The 18676-nt window shown below is 45.0% G+C and overlaps 2 protein-coding genes across 8 annotated transcripts in view; one reads left to right on the forward strand and one right to left on the reverse strand.

Moving 5' to 3' along the window:
- The window catches only part of REEP1 (receptor accessory protein 1), a 62552-nt gene extending 51352 nt beyond the window's left edge, over positions 1-11200 (forward strand). For 4 of the 7 annotated variants that reach the window (XM_030270514.4, XM_072927903.1, XM_072927904.1 and 1 more), the window contains 3 exons: positions 848-883; positions 8959-9098; positions 11115-11200. In XM_030270514.4, coding sequence (XP_030126374.2) covers positions 848-883; positions 8959-9098; positions 11115-11186 — 248 coding nt within the window. In that variant the 3' untranslated portion in view covers positions 11187-11200. Of the gene's footprint in view, positions 1-847; positions 884-4877; positions 4975-8958; positions 9099-11114 lie in introns of those variants that run through there. The other 3 variants (XM_072927905.1, XM_072927907.1, XM_072927906.1) reach the window with 3 other exon arrangements.
- A 4719-nt stretch (positions 11201-15919) lies between these two features.
- On the reverse strand, positions 15920-18383 carry MRPL35 (mitochondrial ribosomal protein L35). The gene is made up of 4 exons (XM_002186883.6): positions 18246-18383; positions 17987-18143; positions 16505-16649; positions 15920-16278 (listed from the first exon to the last, which is right to left on the reverse strand). The coding sequence occupies exons 1-4, from the start codon at positions 18277-18279 to the stop codon at positions 16090-16092; spliced, it is 525 nt and encodes a 174-aa protein (XP_002186919.2). The 5' UTR covers positions 18280-18383; the 3' UTR covers positions 15920-16089.
- Positions 18384-18676: the final 293 nt, after the last annotated feature.

Consider the following 18676-nt stretch of genomic DNA (forward strand, 5'->3'; position numbering starts at 1 on the left):
AGAGTGCAAGGGACAGTGAGACATCTTCACTCAATAGTGCTGCTTTAAAATGACTGTGAAACTATAGAAGAACTTCCAGTGTCTCCAGTGCAGGATAATTGTAGCTAAAAAATATCACATGGAGCTCAAGCCCTTTTCTTCTTCAAAAACTTTCTTTAATGTGTAGTCATTGATGCCACTATGAGAATTAAATTGAAAGGCTCAAACTGGAAATTTAGGCTGTTTCCTGGAACACAAACTGTGCTCCAGATGAAGCTGTAAACTTCCCATGTTCATGAACAGTTACGAATCACCTTTCACTGAAGGGTGCAATGCAACTCCCTTGGTTGCTTTCATTCTTATGGCAATTCCATCAGGATATTAATTCCTGTAGGACCCTCCTGGTTTAGGAAGTTCAGGGATGTGTGTGGAGAGATTTCTTTAGAAGCTGTGTGAGTGGTTGCAGCAGCCAGGCTTCTACAAGAATTCTAAATCTACTAAGAGAATCCAGGCACATAGCCTTACAAATCCCAGTATTGCACCCTGGGTTTGTTCTCATACAGCCTTTTGCACTGGGTTATGCATCCATTGCTTATCCACACTCCCAGGTCCCTCCAGTCAGGAGTTAGTTCTGTTCAGTGGTCTGAGAACTGCACCAGGGAGCTGAACCTAACCCCATCCTTAACACCCATATGGACACAGCCTGGCATGAGGCACATTCCTGAGTCTGTGCTCCATGCTGGTCAGTGGAGACACTCATCTCCCTGTGCATACCAGGGCCTTGAAGTGCACTTCAAAATGGTGCCAAGTGGTTTCTAAGAGCGAGTGGCTTCACCCATGAGTTCCTAATGCTCAGCTCCTCTTTCAGTGTGCACGTGTTGCTCGGTGTGCCGACTCCTCAGAGGTGAGTGCTGGATTTCCTGTGTCCTGTATCCATGCATCCCTTTTGGGCATGGCTGCATTCCCAGCCTGGCTTGCTCCTGATGCTCTTGCTCACTGGGTTTCCTAACACCAGGGGGGAAAAGCAGGGGAAGGCCAGGCTGTGAGTGGGTTTGGGAGCTGTGTGTGTGCTCATGGCAGTGCTTCTCACCATACTGACCTGTGTCACCCAAGGATGGGGATTGTTCCTCTGGAGAACTTCATTCCCTTATCTTCTAGAGGATGTGCCGTGTCCTTGCTGCGCAGTGTAACTTCTCTGCTCTGTGTCCCCCAGTGCTGGTAAATCCACTGAGAATGCAGCAAGAGCAAAACCTCCTCAGCCCCAGCCCTGTTTTGCTGTGTTCCCTAAGGATTGGCACATGTTTCTCCATTGGTGGAGAGGACATTTATGCTTGGGGTGAACAGGGTATGTAGCAAATCCCAGCAGCAGACCCTGGTAAGACAAAACAGGCTTGAACTGACTCTCCCTGATTCAGTCTCTGGCAGAAGCATTTTTGAAAAATGTCCCCACTGTCCCCAGCATTTATTGTGTTTACAAACGTCTGAGTGCAGTGAATGGTTTAGCTGCCGGTGGTCTTTTCAGTGCTGTGCCAGTTAGCTCAGTTGCTAAGAGCCCAGGCATGTCACTTCTGCATTTTTTCCCAGTGACAGATGAAAGGAGTGGGAGAACTCCAATTTGGGCATACCAGAGGATGGGACTGCCAAGCAGCTTGTCTGGAGAGAAAAAAGAAATACAGACTGGCAGTGTCTCATGGTGGTGGAAGCAAAAAAAACCTTTGTAACTCCTTTTCTTCTCATCTCATGTGCTTTTTGTGTATTTTGCACACTAATCGACCTGGAGACAGCAGCAGAAGGACTGAAGGATCACAGTGGTGCCACCGTGCTGCAGCCACCTGTGCCTTGCACAGCCCTGCACCTGGTGCCAGAGCCCTGTGCAGAGTTGGTGCCTGGAGCCTGATGGGTCCAGCCTGGCACAGCCTCCTTGCACCCTGCCTGGGTGGCAAACCCACCCTTCTATTTGATTTGTTGATTTCCTTTTCTGGGTGAGTGTGCCATTGTGCAGGATAATGAAACACGTTTAAGGTGGTATCTGTTGAAACAACCACGAAACACTTGTATTCAGAGGGCATTTTATTAGAACTCTTCTAATTTTAGCCTAACCTTATTTTATGGATTTGACTTCAAAATGTTATTTATAAAAAGAATCACTGAATCCTTATGGTCTTAACAGTCATGAGATAATCTTAGGAAAGTATTTTAATGATGTTAAAGCAGCAATCAGTCCAACGTGTTTATGAATTGGACCCAAAGTAATTTGGATCTTGTTGGAATTGTGTACCCTGTCTTTCACCGTGGCTTCTTTTACTATTCCTGCCCTCTCTCCAGCATAATCCAGTCCCTTAGACCATGTCAATGGGGATGTGCTGAGGCTCTGTGTCAAAGAGGGCTCATTCTGTCTCCACAGGCTGCCCTTTCTCTGTCTCCAGGGTAATAGATGCATTAATGCATGGTCAGACAGTGGCCTGCCATTAAAATGCTCCTTTGTAAGTGCATCTTTGGTAGCTTGGAGAGCTGACTACGTCATGTGAACATTTTTCAGTGCCACAAAAAGCTGGGGGAAGAAAGAATCTAATTTTGTTTAGTTTGGACTAAGTTGCCTTGAGCTATTGGCACTCATCGTCTCTTGGTGCAAACTTTAGATCTAATAACCAATTTCAGAGTCCCATCATTAACAGTTCTCATTCCCAAAGAGTTTATAATCTAAATGGGCAGATAGTCAAGTCTTTCCTCAAGCAGGGATATTAAAAGCTGCTTTAGAGCCTTGGTGCAGTCTTTTTGGCAGGAGCAATAGCATTAATGCTCTCGTAGGTGAAACTCAATTACTTCACTCTCTGACTCACAGAAACCTCCTCAGCTCTTAGGAGAGCACAGGCTGGTGGAGCTGAAGTCCAAACATTCTGCTCCCTAGGTGATACCCTGAGAGAAGGTATCAGGAGGATGGGGCCTGCAGGTGCCATGGAATGTGCATTTCTGCAGGGCCTGAAGGCCAGGCTGAGCCCCCTGAGCTGGAGCTGTCCCTGTCACCAGTGGTGGTGGGCTGGGGGCTGGTGGGCTCCTCTGCCATGGAGCAGGACTGTCCCTGTCACCAGTGGTGGGATTCTCTGTGCTGAAGCTGTTGGCTCCACAGGAGAGCCCTTTCCTGCCCAGCTGGATCACTCCCACTGGCCTCATGGTCTGCAGATGACAAAGCATTGATGCAATTCGGGACACTCATCCTCCTCTGCTCTGGGCAGCTTCATTAAACACAAGCCTGTTTGACAGATGTACTCCAGCACATCTTTTTGACAGCTCCTATGCCAGCTCCTCTTGCTTTTGTTCAGGGCCAGGCCTTTGCTGGTGGAACTCCTTCCAGGTTTTGACCCGAGTTTCTGATTTATCTCCTTTGTGTTCTGTGGAAAGTCAGGCTGCAGCATTCAGGAACAATGGTACAATTATGTAAGAGCTCTTTTCCCCTTTCAGAGAGGACAGAATGAAAATCTCCAGGGATATCTGTTTGTCTTTTGGCAGTGCCTGGCAAATGCTTAAACGCTGTTCAATGTTAAACTATCTTGCTTGGGACCAGCATTGAAGAAATAACAAAATTATGTTTGGTGGTGTTCTCTCAACTAGCATCTCTTAGGTGCTGTTGCAAAGACCTGGGGCATGGTTGAGAGGGAGAAACCATTTTAATTCTTGCAGAGAATAAATATATCTCTCATGAATTGAAGAATCAGCTGTATATCAGGAGAATTGTTGGGACTGCAAGTATTTGAGGGGACATTTAATACTAAAATGCTGATCAGAAGCCTTAGGCAGTGTAAGAAATGTGCATGGACATTAATGATGAATGGGTCTGTTTTGGATGTGCACTACAGGGTTGTGCTCCACAAGGTGACAGATCACACCAACCAGCAGTGCAGCTCACCAAGGACCTAATGGGACATCCACTTAATTGTGCTTTAAATAAATCACCTTATTGGTCTATTAGCTGATCCCAACCCTCAGAAGTGCACATAAGTTATTACAGTGGAAAGTGCTTTAAAAACATTAATTGACTTTATGTCGAGGGGGCTGATTGTACATCTCTGAACTAATTCAATTAAATGGTGTAGGTGGTTTTATTTTGGTTCTTAGCCAATTTTGCTTCCAGCTCTCATTCGGGGGATTTTTTTTTAACCTTGTTGAACTTAAAGAACAAGCAACAATTTTCTGTTGCTCTAGGCATTTTGTTCCTTAAAATTTCCCTTTAGTAAATACTGAAGCACATTTTTACAGGGCTAGTTTGCATCACTTTGTGCTGCTATTCCTGACTACCAATTTGTGATTTTCTTTTTGAGATTTAAAAATAGTTTCATATGTATTTTGGTTACTTCAGGGAAGAAAAAATTTTCACAGAATATCAGTCTTTTTAAGTACATTTGCATTTTACCAGCAGAACTTAGAACATTAATTGTTCAATAAACTTCAGCTGAATGACAGATACTATAAAAGCAAAGATGAATATTTCCGTGTTCTGAAACAATGTTCCTTCCCCCTCTGCACCCGAATGTTTTCTCCTAACAGTTTATTCTTTCTTTTTCTCTATGTAAATATTATGGGACTCTGATGTAAGTGTTACAGATTGCATGAATTTTCCTCTGAGGTGTTTGGAATAGACTAGCACTTAACAACTCACTCATTTGTGGGATGTGTTTTCATTAACGGATGACTTTGTTGATGTAATTAGGCTTGTTTGCTTTGGTTGCATTTGACTCCAGCTTTGGAAAGGACGTCTGCCTCTGTTTGGTGGCTCCTGGGCAGTGTGTGCTGGTGTAGTTGGCTGCTCCTAACTCCTTGGTTTGGCAATGAAAGCTGCTGGGGAAGTACAGGACTTGGGTCAATGTCTTTTGGAAATGATGGTGAATTTATCTTTGTTGCAGGGGAAAGAAGCTGATGGTCATCGTATAATAAATATCTGTTCTCCTGTGCTTATAAAGTGGTGTGCAAACCCCTTATATGAATGATCCCTTGGAAAGGCATTACAATAATACAGCACCTTGCTCTTGGTTTGTGTAGTCTGTGACTCTGGTTTTCCCCATTGCTCCTGAGGAATTGAAGTGATGGGAGAAAGAAGTATTGTGCCTGGCAAAATAAGGGGAGGTCCAATGTCAAAGTAGCCTGATTCCCACAGTAACTGTTCTTAAGTGTCCAGATTTTTCAGAGGATCTAGATCAGAATCATTTGTTCACTTTCACTTAGAATGGGCCAGGTTCTGACTTCTGTGGTACTCATGAAAATCCATAGGGATTTGCTACACATTTACATGGCAGCATGGACCGGAGTCTGAACCAAAGTAATTGCTGAAAAAGCCAGCACACTACTGAATCCCAGATACTGCTCTAGGAAGAGTTTTGCAAGTGAAATTTCTTAGCCTTGTTGAATCATAGAGTTCAAAGATTGCAATATCCACGCTGGGTTGTTCCCTGAGGTGCATTAACAGCTCAGAACCCAACTCTGCAGAGCACTTTAACTTGAAATGTGCCCATTTTCAGGGCTTCCCACACCATGTGTTGGTTGTATCAGTTCCCTTGGGAGGACTTATGATGCAATGATAGGAACTGGAATTAAGGGAATTAACTGGAATAATCTGTTTCCTTAGACTGTTTACAGTCAGATTCTGACTTGCTTTAGTGGAGGGAGGAGTGTAATCTGGTCTGTGCACTGAAAAGGTGTTTGCAAGAGGCAGCAGCAGCTTTAGTCCTGGAACACCAGCCCATTTCCCACTTCTGCAGCAATTCAACCCCTTCATACAAAGATGTGGAGCCATAAATGTAACAGGTGGAGACACCTAAAACACAGCCCACCCTAGGATGGGGAGTGAGAGTCTCCCAGACAGAGTCAGGGCAAAGATCTGGTGTATGATCTGTGTTTTCACACAGCCACCTCCCGGCTGTGACAGTCCCTGGGGTTGTTGGCTGCTCCCTGGAGCAGCACACACTGCTGACTCTGCTACTCTGGGGACATCTGATAGTGACCTGGGGCCCCACAGCCTCAGATCATTAAGATGTCTCTCAGAAACACACAGGAGGTCACCCAAGGCCAAGTGCTGTCCTCAAAATGCATATTCCAGCCCTGGCAGTATGTTTTGCTCCTCAATCTTTACCTTCTCTGGTAACAAACTTTGGTGTCCCAGACCACTTTCATTCACTTTAAACCTCCATCACCTTTCTCAGCCATTCCTCACACATGTGTTAGTTCTTCTGATTAACCCCTGCTTTACATTTTTATTCACTCTCTTGGTGTCAGAAAATCAGTTTTTTATCATGTTTTTTACCATATTCACAAAAAATAACAAATTCAAGCTGGGGCTCACACAGCAGCCACTCTTCAGAGATGGGTTCTCTGCCATCCCACAACAGCAGAAGGCTTCCACAAATGTGGGACAAAGGCTGGCATCCCAAAGTCTGGCAGATCTACACGAGCTTGGGTTGCTCACAATACAGATGTCCTTCCCAAGGCAGGATGGGCAGGGAGTCCTCCCTTCTTTTTCCAGGTCTTAAGGAAAGTGCTGAGTGTATAAAGATCTTTTCTCACCAATGGCCAGAAAAGGAGTGGAAAAGCCTAGGAGAGCCCATCTTCCCTTTTCCAGTTCAGTGAGGCTGAAGCTAAACTGGTTCCCATTTGGCTGATTTTCAGTGTCCCACTCACAATGACATGAAGCAGGGAAGAAGAGGGATCAGCCCAACTTCCAGTGAACTTTACAGACCTCCCAGCTGCAGGGATCAAACAGTATGTGCCAGCTTGGAGGCTGAGCTCTTCTCTTTATCTTCATGGAAGCAGCTTCAGGACATGGATGTGATGTTTGGGCTGATGGGGAGAATGGAAAAGCCTGCAGGACATTATGCCTGCTGTGGAGCTGACATGGATGGCAGAGCTTGCTGGGTATCTTTTTTGCCCAGCATCTAATTTACGAGAGAGAGAACAGTAATGAAGAAAGCAACGTATGCTGCAAAACCATGGGATTCACAGAAGCATTTTCAGGATAACAGTTCCTTCTGTCTCCTTTTCCAGTGAAGCGGCTGGTTGCAGAATGGGAGCAGGGCACATTGTCATGATTCTATTCACTCAGCCTCAGCAGCCAGTGTCTCCTCACTCTGGTCACTGACCACCCTGACTCTGGTTCTCCAACACCCCTCCATCCTGTCCCCCTCAAAGCCCTTTTTCCCTGGTGAAAGGCCCTGTCTGCTCTCAGTGGCACACAGATGTGTTGTTGAGCCACTGTGCAAACCTCAATGAGGCCATCAAAAGAAGTCCTGACCCACTTCTACACTTGACTAAATTTTGATTTGGCTTAGGCAGGCAGCAAAGAACAGCTTCCACATCCAAGAGGGTCTAAGTGAGGCTGCTCCTGGGTAGATCACTTCCCAAGTGGAGGGATGAAATAGTAAACCAAAATATTCCTGTCCTGTTTTGCCATGTGATCTAGAGAACATTTAATTCTCCCCACAGTGCAGTAGTTACTCTACAGTCCTACACAGAAGAAAAACATTTCAGCACTATCCTGGGCTTCTCTGCAATGTGACTATCAACAGCTTCAGTACAGCTGGGGAAAAAGTCAACTTCCAGCTCTTCCTGAAGACCTGCAGTGGTATCTTCCAGCCTGCCCCTGTGAATGGTGATAAAGGGGTAGAAGCACAGTGGGCAGAGGATGGTGTGCACAGGCTGCTGTCCCGAGCAGCAGCTGCATCCTGTGGGCTGAGTGATTAGCTGCTGACTTTAGTCTGGCACTGGGGAGAGCCCCAGTGACCTGCTCATGACTCATGGTGTTGCTGTAGCCAAATAATTTCCCCTCTGTCTGTTACCCAACTGAAAGAGCTGTCGAAGAATTCAGTTCTTTTGGGCTTTAAGAATCAAAATGGATTAGTAAGTATTAGATGTTTAAGAATCGTCTTTGGTCCAGCAGACTTACAGTCAGGCTGAGACAAGAAGCACAAAGCATTATTTCTATGCATGTTCATGCAACAAAGTATAGACCCAGTAATTCTGATTAATGCCAGCTAAACAGCAAATAGTTCCGCTCCTACCATGTTTCAGAATCAAAAAAGCCCTCCCAATTAAACAGAGAAACCTCCAGCCCTGCTGGTAAGAAACTATGGAGAGCAGGAAACTTGGTCATGTTGAGTTTCCTCTTCTGTACCTCTTGCTTTGGGCTGGCCATTAAAAACAGTGTCTCATTTACTGTCTGTATTTAGGCAGCAAATGGATTGTGTTGTGTAACACGACCAGTCCCACAAAGATTGTGCCATAACTTACAAGGGTAAGAACCACCTTTTATGGTTTGGAGTTTTGAGGCCATAAACTGGCTTCAGGAACATCAGCAGAGGCAATGCTCCACCACATTTACTCCAGAGTGACAGAGGAGAGACTTTTCCCGGCACTGGTGTTCCAGCAACACGCCCACTCGATGAGGGCCCATTCAACACCTGGTGAAGCTTTTTGAGAAGTTCAGTGGATCTCAGACTCAAAGCTTGCCTTGACCACTCTCAGTTTCAAGTCTGTAAGTGCTGCTGTGTTTCCTATTTCTGCATCCCAGGCAGGTCTCTCTGTGCTTAACAGAGGACTTCAACACTCATTTGGAGCCTTCTAGAGGAAGCAGTAGATGCAGGAGCTATGGATGGAACCAGCAATTCAAGAAATCAATTATTTTATTTATCCCTGAGCAAACAAACAAACAAAAAATCTCTTTCTAGTGTCAACTTCTCAAACAGCAGAAGCTGTGAATTTAGTCTCAATTCTGTGTAAAGTAATCAAAGTAGACTTTATAAAGGCTTTGTAAACAAGAGCCTATTGATTTCTAACCCCACAGCTGCTATTATTAGAGTGTGGTGTGTGACCCTTCTGTCTATTAATCCCTGGAAGATGCATGGCTTTGCAGTGAGTGACATTTGTGTGAATCAAACCATCACTGATTTCCTCATCCCTTGTCTTCACATTTAGGCTGCAAATGGCTGTGTTAAATAGGTGAAATAAGTGTGGACATTAGGTATGAGAAGCCACCTGAGACAAACTGTGAAACAAAAGGCTCAGTGTTCTCAGATGATGAAGAGAACGATTGTGCATCCATGAACAAAAGACCCAAAAAGAAGGATCAGCCCCTTGAGGTACTTCCATATTCTCAAGTATCCTTCTTCTATGACGTTCCTTGATCCTTCAGCTGGAATCAACTGAACAGACACTTCTCTCTGGTCTAAACTCACTAAATGCACTTTAAGTTGCTTCATGGAAACAAAAGAACTACAGGAAACGCAGATCTCACTCTAACTTGCCAAAATTTTTGCAACATTTTGTTATGGGGGAAATAAAACCTCTGTGGGAGATGCTGTAGGCAAAGACTTCTTGCAGATCTGGGCAGGGTGGGTGGAGCCACAGCCAGCAGCTGAGATCTCCACCCCTGGGAAGCTGAGCTGGTTCCCCCCTTCCCTTGGCCCAGCGTGGGGAGCAGAGCAGTGGGGTTTGGTCAGCAGCTGCAATCCCTTCTGCTGGGTTGTTCTACCTGTGGGGGCTTTCACCAAAGTCTGGGCTGCTCTGTTCCAGCCATGGAAAGGTGCAGCCTCTCCAGTTAGTCCCAGAGCTGTCCAGTGGCCTCCCAAAGGACGCAGAGCTGTTCATGCCCCATTTAAGAGTCTTGGCTGTGCAATTAATGGCAGCTTTGCTTTAAGAGCCACATGGTTTCCCCAGGAGCAGCCTTCTCCCAAGCTGCAGGAGGTGCTGCTCTAGTCTGGCTGTGTCCATGGGCTCCTGGCTGCACAGAGCTACTCCGAGCCAGCAGCTGTGGAGTCAGGTGTGGTGTGGGATCCATTGCTGCTCTACACAGCAGCTTTGCTCCTCACCTCTGCTCCAGCCCTGCTTTCTGGGCACAGCCATCCCATCCAGATCTGTTGTGCTGTTAGGGATTCACCATGGGGACCTGGGGTAAGATTTCAGGCTTGGAAGATGGAGTGAAGTGTTGGATTAATCCCATCTCTGTGAGAAACTACTTTGATTTATGGTCAAGTATTAAAAATGGAGATTTAGGTGGAGCCTAAACAAAACTTCACCATGCTGCAGTCCCTTGTATATGTGAATAGTTATACCTTGCTGCATCATGAGAATGCAGAAACATGGCATGGTCTTGGGTTTGAAAGTCCTATAAAACAGAAAAGTCCTTGCTTTGGTCCTGTCAGGTCCTTACAGGTAAATACAGGTTAATGCTACTAAGACTTTGAAATTCAAAACAAGGCTTTGAATTTATGTAAATGGAGTAGAAGAGCCTACCACACCTTGCAGTGCTACTTGATGCAGTGACAGGCCTCCACACTGAGAATTCATGCCCTGTTACAGCATCTCAAAGCCATTTCTTGTTGTGAAGCTCATGAGACACAATGCCACACCAGAACTCTTCTGAGAGAAGTAGACACTGCAGATTAGGGCTTTTTCTTTCATTTGTTTGCTAGCCTAACTAATGTCTGTCTGAGACTGGAGAACAGGGTTAACCACAGGAAACCAAATTCATGGAGTTGGTCTGCCTCCTCCTGGGCAGTCAGGGCTCCTTGTAAAAGCTCAGCACCAGCTGATTACAAGGCAGAATTCCAATAGCTGGTTTCTAAAATAATTTCAACAGATTTTATCTGGCCTCTTTCCCAAGCAAGAAGGTGATTTTAAAGAGTTCTACCTCATCAGAATTACAGGCCTGGTGTCTTGGGAAGCCCTTCAGCTTTTTAATGCCATGAGCTGTACCCTCCAAGGAGGTGTGGATGGGTTGGACAGGGCAGGATGGGCTGGAAGACACCAGAGCTGGCTTCCTGCCACCAGTTTGGTCTCTAGATCCATGAGCTGCTGTAAATGGCCAGTTTGACCTGGCTCTTTCAACAGCTGAGTTATTAGCAATCTTTAGCCACACCTCCAACCAAGCACCAGCGGGGAGTGTGTTGATGTAACCTGGGTATACAACAGGTTTCTTAGAGAGATTAGTCCTCAGCTGGCCATTCATCACTGATCTTCAGGGCCAAAACTTCTGCATTATTCCATGCATGGAAAAGGATCCTTGCCACAGAGGTCCCACAAAGATGGGTGAGTTGTAAGGGGAAAAAAAGAAGTTTCCTACTATGCCTCTGAAGTTTTGTCTTGCTTTTCTGCAGGCACCGCCTAGGACCCTTAGACCTCGCTTCAGGAAGAAAAGTACCTCGTCCTCTGCCACTGAAACAATGTGAGTGCAATGAGCCAATAGCACCAAGATCCACAGAATGTCTCTCTTCTGCCTTAAAGAGCTACTCATTCATAAAGTAGGAAACAGCAGTGGGATGGATGTGCTTTGATGTACAGCACTGTAGACATGGCCTTTCTCCCTCCTTTCTCCGCATCCTTCTGTGGCACGCTGCTGGCGTTTGTCCCTGGCGTGGGTAGGACAGTCTGGCAGGCACCTGCAGGTGAGGGGTCCTGGTTTGGTTTGCAGAGTGTGCACCCACCCACCCACAGTGTACATTTACAGTTTCATTTGTGTCTGCATAGCTCTTGCTCTGTGAATGCCCAGAGGAAACAACAATAATCAGTTACTCATGATGCTACATTGACGGTGTATTTATTTATGGCTTTATCATGGATGAAGTGGATTTGCAGAACCCATGGATTTCTCTTTCCTGCCTTCCTCCTCAAGACTGTGAATGATGTAACAAATGTCAAAGTACTTTGACTGTACAAAATGTCCAAGATTTGTTAGCGAAAGCTGAGCTGCAACTGCGTTTTTCTGCAAGTAAATCACATGTTCTGTGAAAACCATTGTGCTAAACCCACAGAGACAGAACCACTTACAGAGGATGAGGAAGTGATATGCAAGAGAAAAAAAAATGGTTTCAATGATGTAATGAAGGGAGAGTCCTAATTTCAATCAGCCTGAGCCAGGAGAGTATTTTGTGGAAAATGATGTGTAGAAGAACTAAATCCCACCATTTGTGGCCAATGTTCTACTGCAAGTTTTAAAGTGTGAGCAAGCCAGGCTTGAGCAAGCTTCAGCAAGAGAAATTAGAATTGCTTTAGTGATGCATTTCCAGGGGAAAGCACACCTTTCTCCCCTGCTGCACCAGTGCCAGTCCCAGCACTCTGCTCTGCTGCTGAGGGGCTGCTGTTCTGCTTGCATGAGCAGAGGAGGGTGCTGGGTCTGAGCTGCTTTTGGAAGCCTGGAGTTTCTCCTGTAGCATGGAATTTGGTTAGAACCACAAGAACCAAACTGAGTGGTTTATTTGTATCCATATATAAATGGGAAATATAAAAGAAGAGGAAGACATGGTAGGGTTTGTGTATTTGTGCTTCAAGTTGGTGTCTCTTGTAAGTGTTGAGCATGTGAAATTCACACGTAATTTAATTACCCTTTGTGTTTGCTCTTGGACCTGTCACATAGACTAGAAAAGGATTTAGCATTACGTAGGATGTGCCATCACCAATGGATCAGCACAGGGGCTCGATGGTGTCACTGTTCATGTGGCTCAGGTGCAGCAGCCCAGGGTGCCAAAAGGCAGCTGGAGTGTGCCAGGCTTGGAGATAACCCTGAAGTGGCCTTTGAAACCATTTCTCTGCCGGGTGTGCATCCATATCCCAGCTGCCCATCTGGTGGATCCCTGAGGTCACCCCCACAGCTTCCTACACGTGTGGGGAAGAAAGAAAAAAATTACGCGCACACAGAAATGTTTATCTGACCTGTCTAGGAAATGGAAAATCAAGCAGGTGTTTCCTGTGTCTGCCACAGTGTTTGGCCTCATTACCTGAGAATTTTATTTTCATGGCTGATTCAGTCATATTTTGCAAATTTTGAAAAATTCTTCAGAAAGTAAATTAAAAAAAAAACCCAAACAAACCTGTCTAAAGAGCAGTTACAGAAGAGTTGGTCCCTGGAAGATACTCAGCAAAAGCTTTGAGAAGCTAAGCTTATGTATTTTACTTCTAAGCAGCTTTAGAGTTATTTGATTTCTTTTGGCTAACATTAAAAAGAAATAAGAAAACTGCCTGCACTGTTAGCAGAAAATAAAATCCTGTTGCAAGCAAGCCATGTTTCCCTGCTATGCAATGGGCTGCTGTAAGATAAAAAAGAAGCTGACAAGTTTGCACTCAATTATGCCAAATAACCCAAACAACATAGAGCTGCATAACATCTGACAAGTTCTAATCTCAGACACGCTGTATTAACATCAATTCTCACTAAAACTATTTAATGTGCGTCTAATCTGCTGTTTTACTGTAAACTTGACTGTTTAGCATTTCTTAAGTGCTGAGGTGAAATGTTGACAAGGGAGTTGCCTTATATCTCTCAAAACATTCACTGTATAAATGACAAAAACAAACCTTTTCATATCTCCGGAAAAGAAAAAAATGTATTATCAACGGAGCTGTATATTTGCAAATAGACAGATGTGAATGCCTGACCTCGTGCACTTGTGCTCCAGTGCTCTGTACAGACGAGAGCGGCCAAAATCTGCTTTGATTCCTGGCACAGGTTGTTTACAGGGGCTGCCCCCAGCCTGGCAGTTCGGTGTCACAGCTGCCTGTGTTCATTCCAGACAAACACCACCCGTGGAGTCTTTTGTTCCAGCTTTTCTCTGGAGCCTCTGCCAAGGAGCGAGCCCGGTTCGGCTCTGGCGAGGCTCAGCCTTCCTGCACTGCTGCTGACCCCTCCTGGAAAAACGGGATGTGCAGGAACCCGGATGGATGGATGGATGATGGATGGATGATGGATGGATGATGGATGGATGATGGATGGATGGAGGATGGATGGATGATGGATGGATGATGGATGGATGGATGGATGGATGGATGGATGGATGGATGATGGATGGATGGATGGATGGATGACGGATGGATGGATGGACAGATGGATGGATGATGGATGGATGGATGGATGGATGGATGGATGGATGGATGGATGGATGGATGGATGGATGCTTTCTAGGGCAGTGTTGGAAAGGAGCAGTTCTCAGCTCCCTTCCCGTTGCAGCTCTGACTGTGCAGGCTGGTTGAACACTTCCAGATCTCCCCTCCTAAAATCAAGCAATCTTTCAGCTGATGGTTTAAAATAGCAGATCTGGCTTAGTTTAAAAAGCCAAATTTTGGGGACTTTCAGGCAGTTGGCCCCTACCATCAGTCCTGTAGGGCAAGCAGGCACCTCTGTTGTCTCAGAGAGGGCTGAGAGAACTCTGAAGAGAACAGGCCAGCCCTAGGAAACAGCCTTTACCCATCCCAAGGCTCCAGTGAAACATGCATTATTTTAAGCACATAAAATTGAGGCTGAGGGGTGGGAACTGCAGCTGGAGATGGCCTGTGGTAAACAGGCTTGTGAATGACCTCCCCAGTTGACCATAAACTCATGTATTTGTGAAGAAATAAGCCTGGAGCAGCCAAGTGCACCCCTCTGTGCCTCCTCTCCTGCCGTAGGGATCAGCATCAGTGCAGCTCCAGCAGTCACCAACCGCTGAATCAGGATCACATCAAAAACAAGACAGACTTCACGTGTGTCCCTGTCACCCTGGAATGAATCAACCTAAAAACCTTGTGGAAGTGCAAACCCAGCACAGAAGGAAACAGAATCAGGCAATTTATTCCTGTTAGGAGGGAGCAAGCTGCTTGGAGACAATGCTCCTCCTGTAAACAACCTGCTGCCTCTGGCTGCTGAGAGTCCTCGTGTCGTGATGAACCCTTGTGCTCCTCACCCAGTCTCCCTTTTGCTGTTAGTTTCAGGCACCTGTTTTGCATCCAGCACATTTGAACTAGCAGAGAACACGTTGGGATTTGCGTTTAGGCAAATTATTTAAGGCTCATAATTGTGCACTTGGTGTGATTTCTTTCCTGTGATGGGTAGAAAAGGTCTGTGATACCATGGTACACTTGATGCCTCACAAGGACGGCCATTACAACAGTATTCCAAAGGTTGATGTTTTGCTGGTTTTGTTATACTGCTTGATAGACATCTTGAATAAAGTCTTAATCTTTTCTTTATTTAAAAAAAAAAAGAACAAAAAACAAAACCAAACATCTTTAGTCTGTTCAATGTATCTGGCAGGCCAGAATAATCACTTTGATTGCTGTATTATTTTTATCTGAATTCTGGCTGACTGTATATAGATGTATTCACTAAGTGCTGCATGTCCTTCAGAACTTTCTGTATCATGAACTGGAAAAAGAACAAAATACAGCTACTGAACACTCTGAGTAACTAGTGAATTCATTGCAATGCTACAGCCTTGTACAGCAAACCACCTCTGTTATACAGACAGCTCTGGGACTGATAACCAGGAACTGTCTGCTCAAAAATGGGTTACCTGGGAATGCTTTAAAGTATTGCTTTCATACACTTTCTGGAGCATCAGCTTTGTAGAGAAAATATCTGATCTAACCCTTAGCAAAACTGGGGTTTAGTTGATCTGTTCACTCCAAACAGACCCCTTGAATTTGTTCCTTTTATGTGTGACCAGGAATGTGCAGTATGAAGTCTGTTTAGACTTAAAGGAAAAATAAACAAGAAATTACTCTGACTTATTTGCTTGAGGATGCTGTGCAGGACACAAAGAATAGATTCTACTACTCAAAAACCAACAGAGGGCACAAAATGTGAGTCCTGTAATGAAAGCTTCTTTCCCCTACACTTTCTAGCATGGACACAAGGCAATAGTGTGTTATTATGACAGGCAAAAATGCTAAGATGGACCCTGTCTCCTTTTTCCTCTTCTCCAGAAGACTCCATTCAGTGAACCACCACTTAGTATGGATACAGAAAAATAGATTCTGGGGTTATTTAAACATACTTATTTTAAAAAAATAAGATTAAGTATGTTGAGTTATTCACTTTTAGTGCTGTTTAGTGTATTCCTCCATGACAGACAATCACAGGAAACCACCAGACATCAGAATGTGTGGGTAACCAGCCTGACCTCTGCTAAGTAAAACAAACAGCAGATGAAGATAAATTTGAGTATTCCTTTATTGTGGGCATTGATTCCCATAATTCTGCTCAGATGACACCCACATGTTTATTTAAAAAAAAAGCACAGGCAGTACAGATGTATGGTCCAAAACCCAGACCATGCCACAGGACTGCTGCCCCTTTCCCAGAGATGTGCAAACCCAAGATTTCTACACACGGAGATTTGTGCGGTCGTGGTACTTCTGGTAGGGGTCATCAACGTACCAGTTCCTTCTTTTCCAGAAGGAAGTGGTCATTTTATCCAGGAGCTTACACTGTGTCCTCGTGCACAACACCAACTCCCTCAAACGCTTCTTCTGGGCAGCTGACTTCTTCCACAGCCTCTTCTTATACCCTGACTGTATAGAAAACACACACAGAAAAATCCCATTTCTTGTGCAAATACACAAACACAGCCACACTCCTCAGCAAACCTGGATAAATCCCCCCCTTTCAGGAAAATGGGAGTCTCTCTACAGAGCTTTTTTTGACTTCCACACCGGCCACTGCCCTCCAAGTGAAGGAAAACAATTACACTTTATCCTGACTGTAAAGAACAGGCTCTCATGATTCAAAAAATCTCACCTTTCTCCTAACCCAGAGGCCATTGTGCAGCCGGAGGAACCTCTTGACCACAGATTTCACACTTTTCCTCTTTCCCTTCCGTGCGCTGCAGTAGGTGAGGGTCCTTGCTGGCTGCTGGAGTAAACTTGGAAGTAGAGGTGTGACACTAAAAAAAAACCAAACCAAAATGGAGAGGGAAACAGAACAGTAATGAAACACCTTTTTTCTAAAAGAAATCACTGCCTTTATCTCACACAGAGAGATCAGCAGAGCTGTGGCTTGTTTGAAGGGTAAAAATGACTCTAATATTACAGCACAGTACCTAATTACCAATGTCAGGGCTGGACTCTTGTCAAAATTCAGCTCAAACTTATTATTCCACACAGAGCACCTTCTTTTTTAATTTACTAAAAGCAGTCGAACACTCAGAAGCCAATATTCAGCTGCTGCTTGGATTTAGAAGTTACTTTTAGAACACTAATCAAAAAATAGTTTGAGTTGGAAGGGATCTCATAAACCATCTAGTCCAACACCCATCAGCAGCAAGAGAAAAAGTAGTGATTGCAAGATTAAGTGTAAAATATGACTGCAAAGAATATCCTAATTTAACCCCTGCTTCAAGCATTAATGGTGACTGAAGTGGGAGGCTTTGGGGCTAAACACAGACCCAATGCAGAGTGAAAAGGTGCCCAAAAACAACAGGACAAGAGAAAGTTTTGCCAGGGGAGGTTTGGATTGACTCTAAGGAAAACTTTCTTCACAGAAGGAGCTGTCAAGTACTGAACAGGCTGCCAGGGGCAATGGACAAATCACCATCCCTGGATGAATGCAAAAACTGTGCAGATGTGGCACTTGAGGACATGATTTACTGCTGGGTTAAGGGTTGGACTTGATGATCTTAAGAGTTCTTTTCCAACCTATGATTCTACAATATTCATATATATATGGAGAAATTTCAACATATACACTACACATATTGCATATAATACTACATATTCTATAACATGTATTGCATATAATACTACATAATTATATAACACTGCATATTATATTATGACATATAACATAGACTATACTAACAACATAATATTAATACACATGATTATAAATTGTATGTGTTATAGGATACATAATAAATTCACAGTATATTACACATTATGTAATACATAAGTAGTGAATAAAAGATATATTCCTAAATGTATTTATGAATAAATCTATTTTAATATAAAACATATTTATACATAAATACATTTAGGAATGTATATCGTTTTATATATATATATATATATATATATATATATATATATATATATATATACTCGAAAGGTATAGTATTTAAAATTATTTATATTTATCTGAAACAGCATAATACATCTAAAACATGTAAGGTATACAAATAAAAATATATATTACGTACATATATACATAAGCTATATAGAGAGAAAGTCCCCCATATATATCTGAAACCCCTTTTAAGTGTTTTTAGCGCGGGAGAAGCCGCACCTGCTGAGCACCGAGCGGGTCCCTGCCCGGGGCCGGTTCTCGCTGAGCACCCGCGGGGTCCAGAGCGGGGTCGGGGCCGGGGCCGGTCCGTGCCCCACGCACCGGGCGGAGAGGCCGCCGAGCGGCAGCGCTCGGGGGGCCCAGCGCCGCAGGATCCCTGCGGGGACACGGGAGAGCATCAGCACAAATGTCCCAGACAGACAACCCCCGGCCACGACCCCGGTACCGACCCCGACCCCGACACCGCCCCGGTACCGACCCGCCAGGGCCCCGCGCGCCGCCGCCGCCGCCATGGCCACGCTGCGCCGGGCGGGGCCGCGCCGCGTCCCGCCCACGGGGACTGCGCCTCAGCCGGGCCGGGATCCGCACCGGGGCCGGGATCCCGCACCGGAGCCGGCATCCCTCACACAACCAGAGTCCTCTCCTCCGCCCCGCTCCCGCTCCTTCCCCCGCGCACCCGTCACCTTTAGTGACCGGCACACACCGACCTCCCTTTGAAGCCACTAAAGCGCCCAGGAAAAGCACCAGGTGGATTTAGCTCATTGTTGGTGCACATTACTGGTGTATTCTCATTTTTTAATCTTCAGAAGCCTGGCCACACTGGTTGAAGGATAAGATAAAAATGGCTTGAGTGCTCTGGAGAAGGTTTATGAGCGGGCTGTGAAAGGTTACAGCTGTAAGTTGTTGATA

Source organism: Taeniopygia guttata, chromosome 4 (assembly GCF_048771995.1).
Source record: "Taeniopygia guttata chromosome 4, bTaeGut7.mat, whole genome shotgun sequence".
NCBI classification, from domain to species: Eukaryota; Metazoa; Chordata; class Aves; order Passeriformes; family Estrildidae; genus Taeniopygia; species Taeniopygia guttata.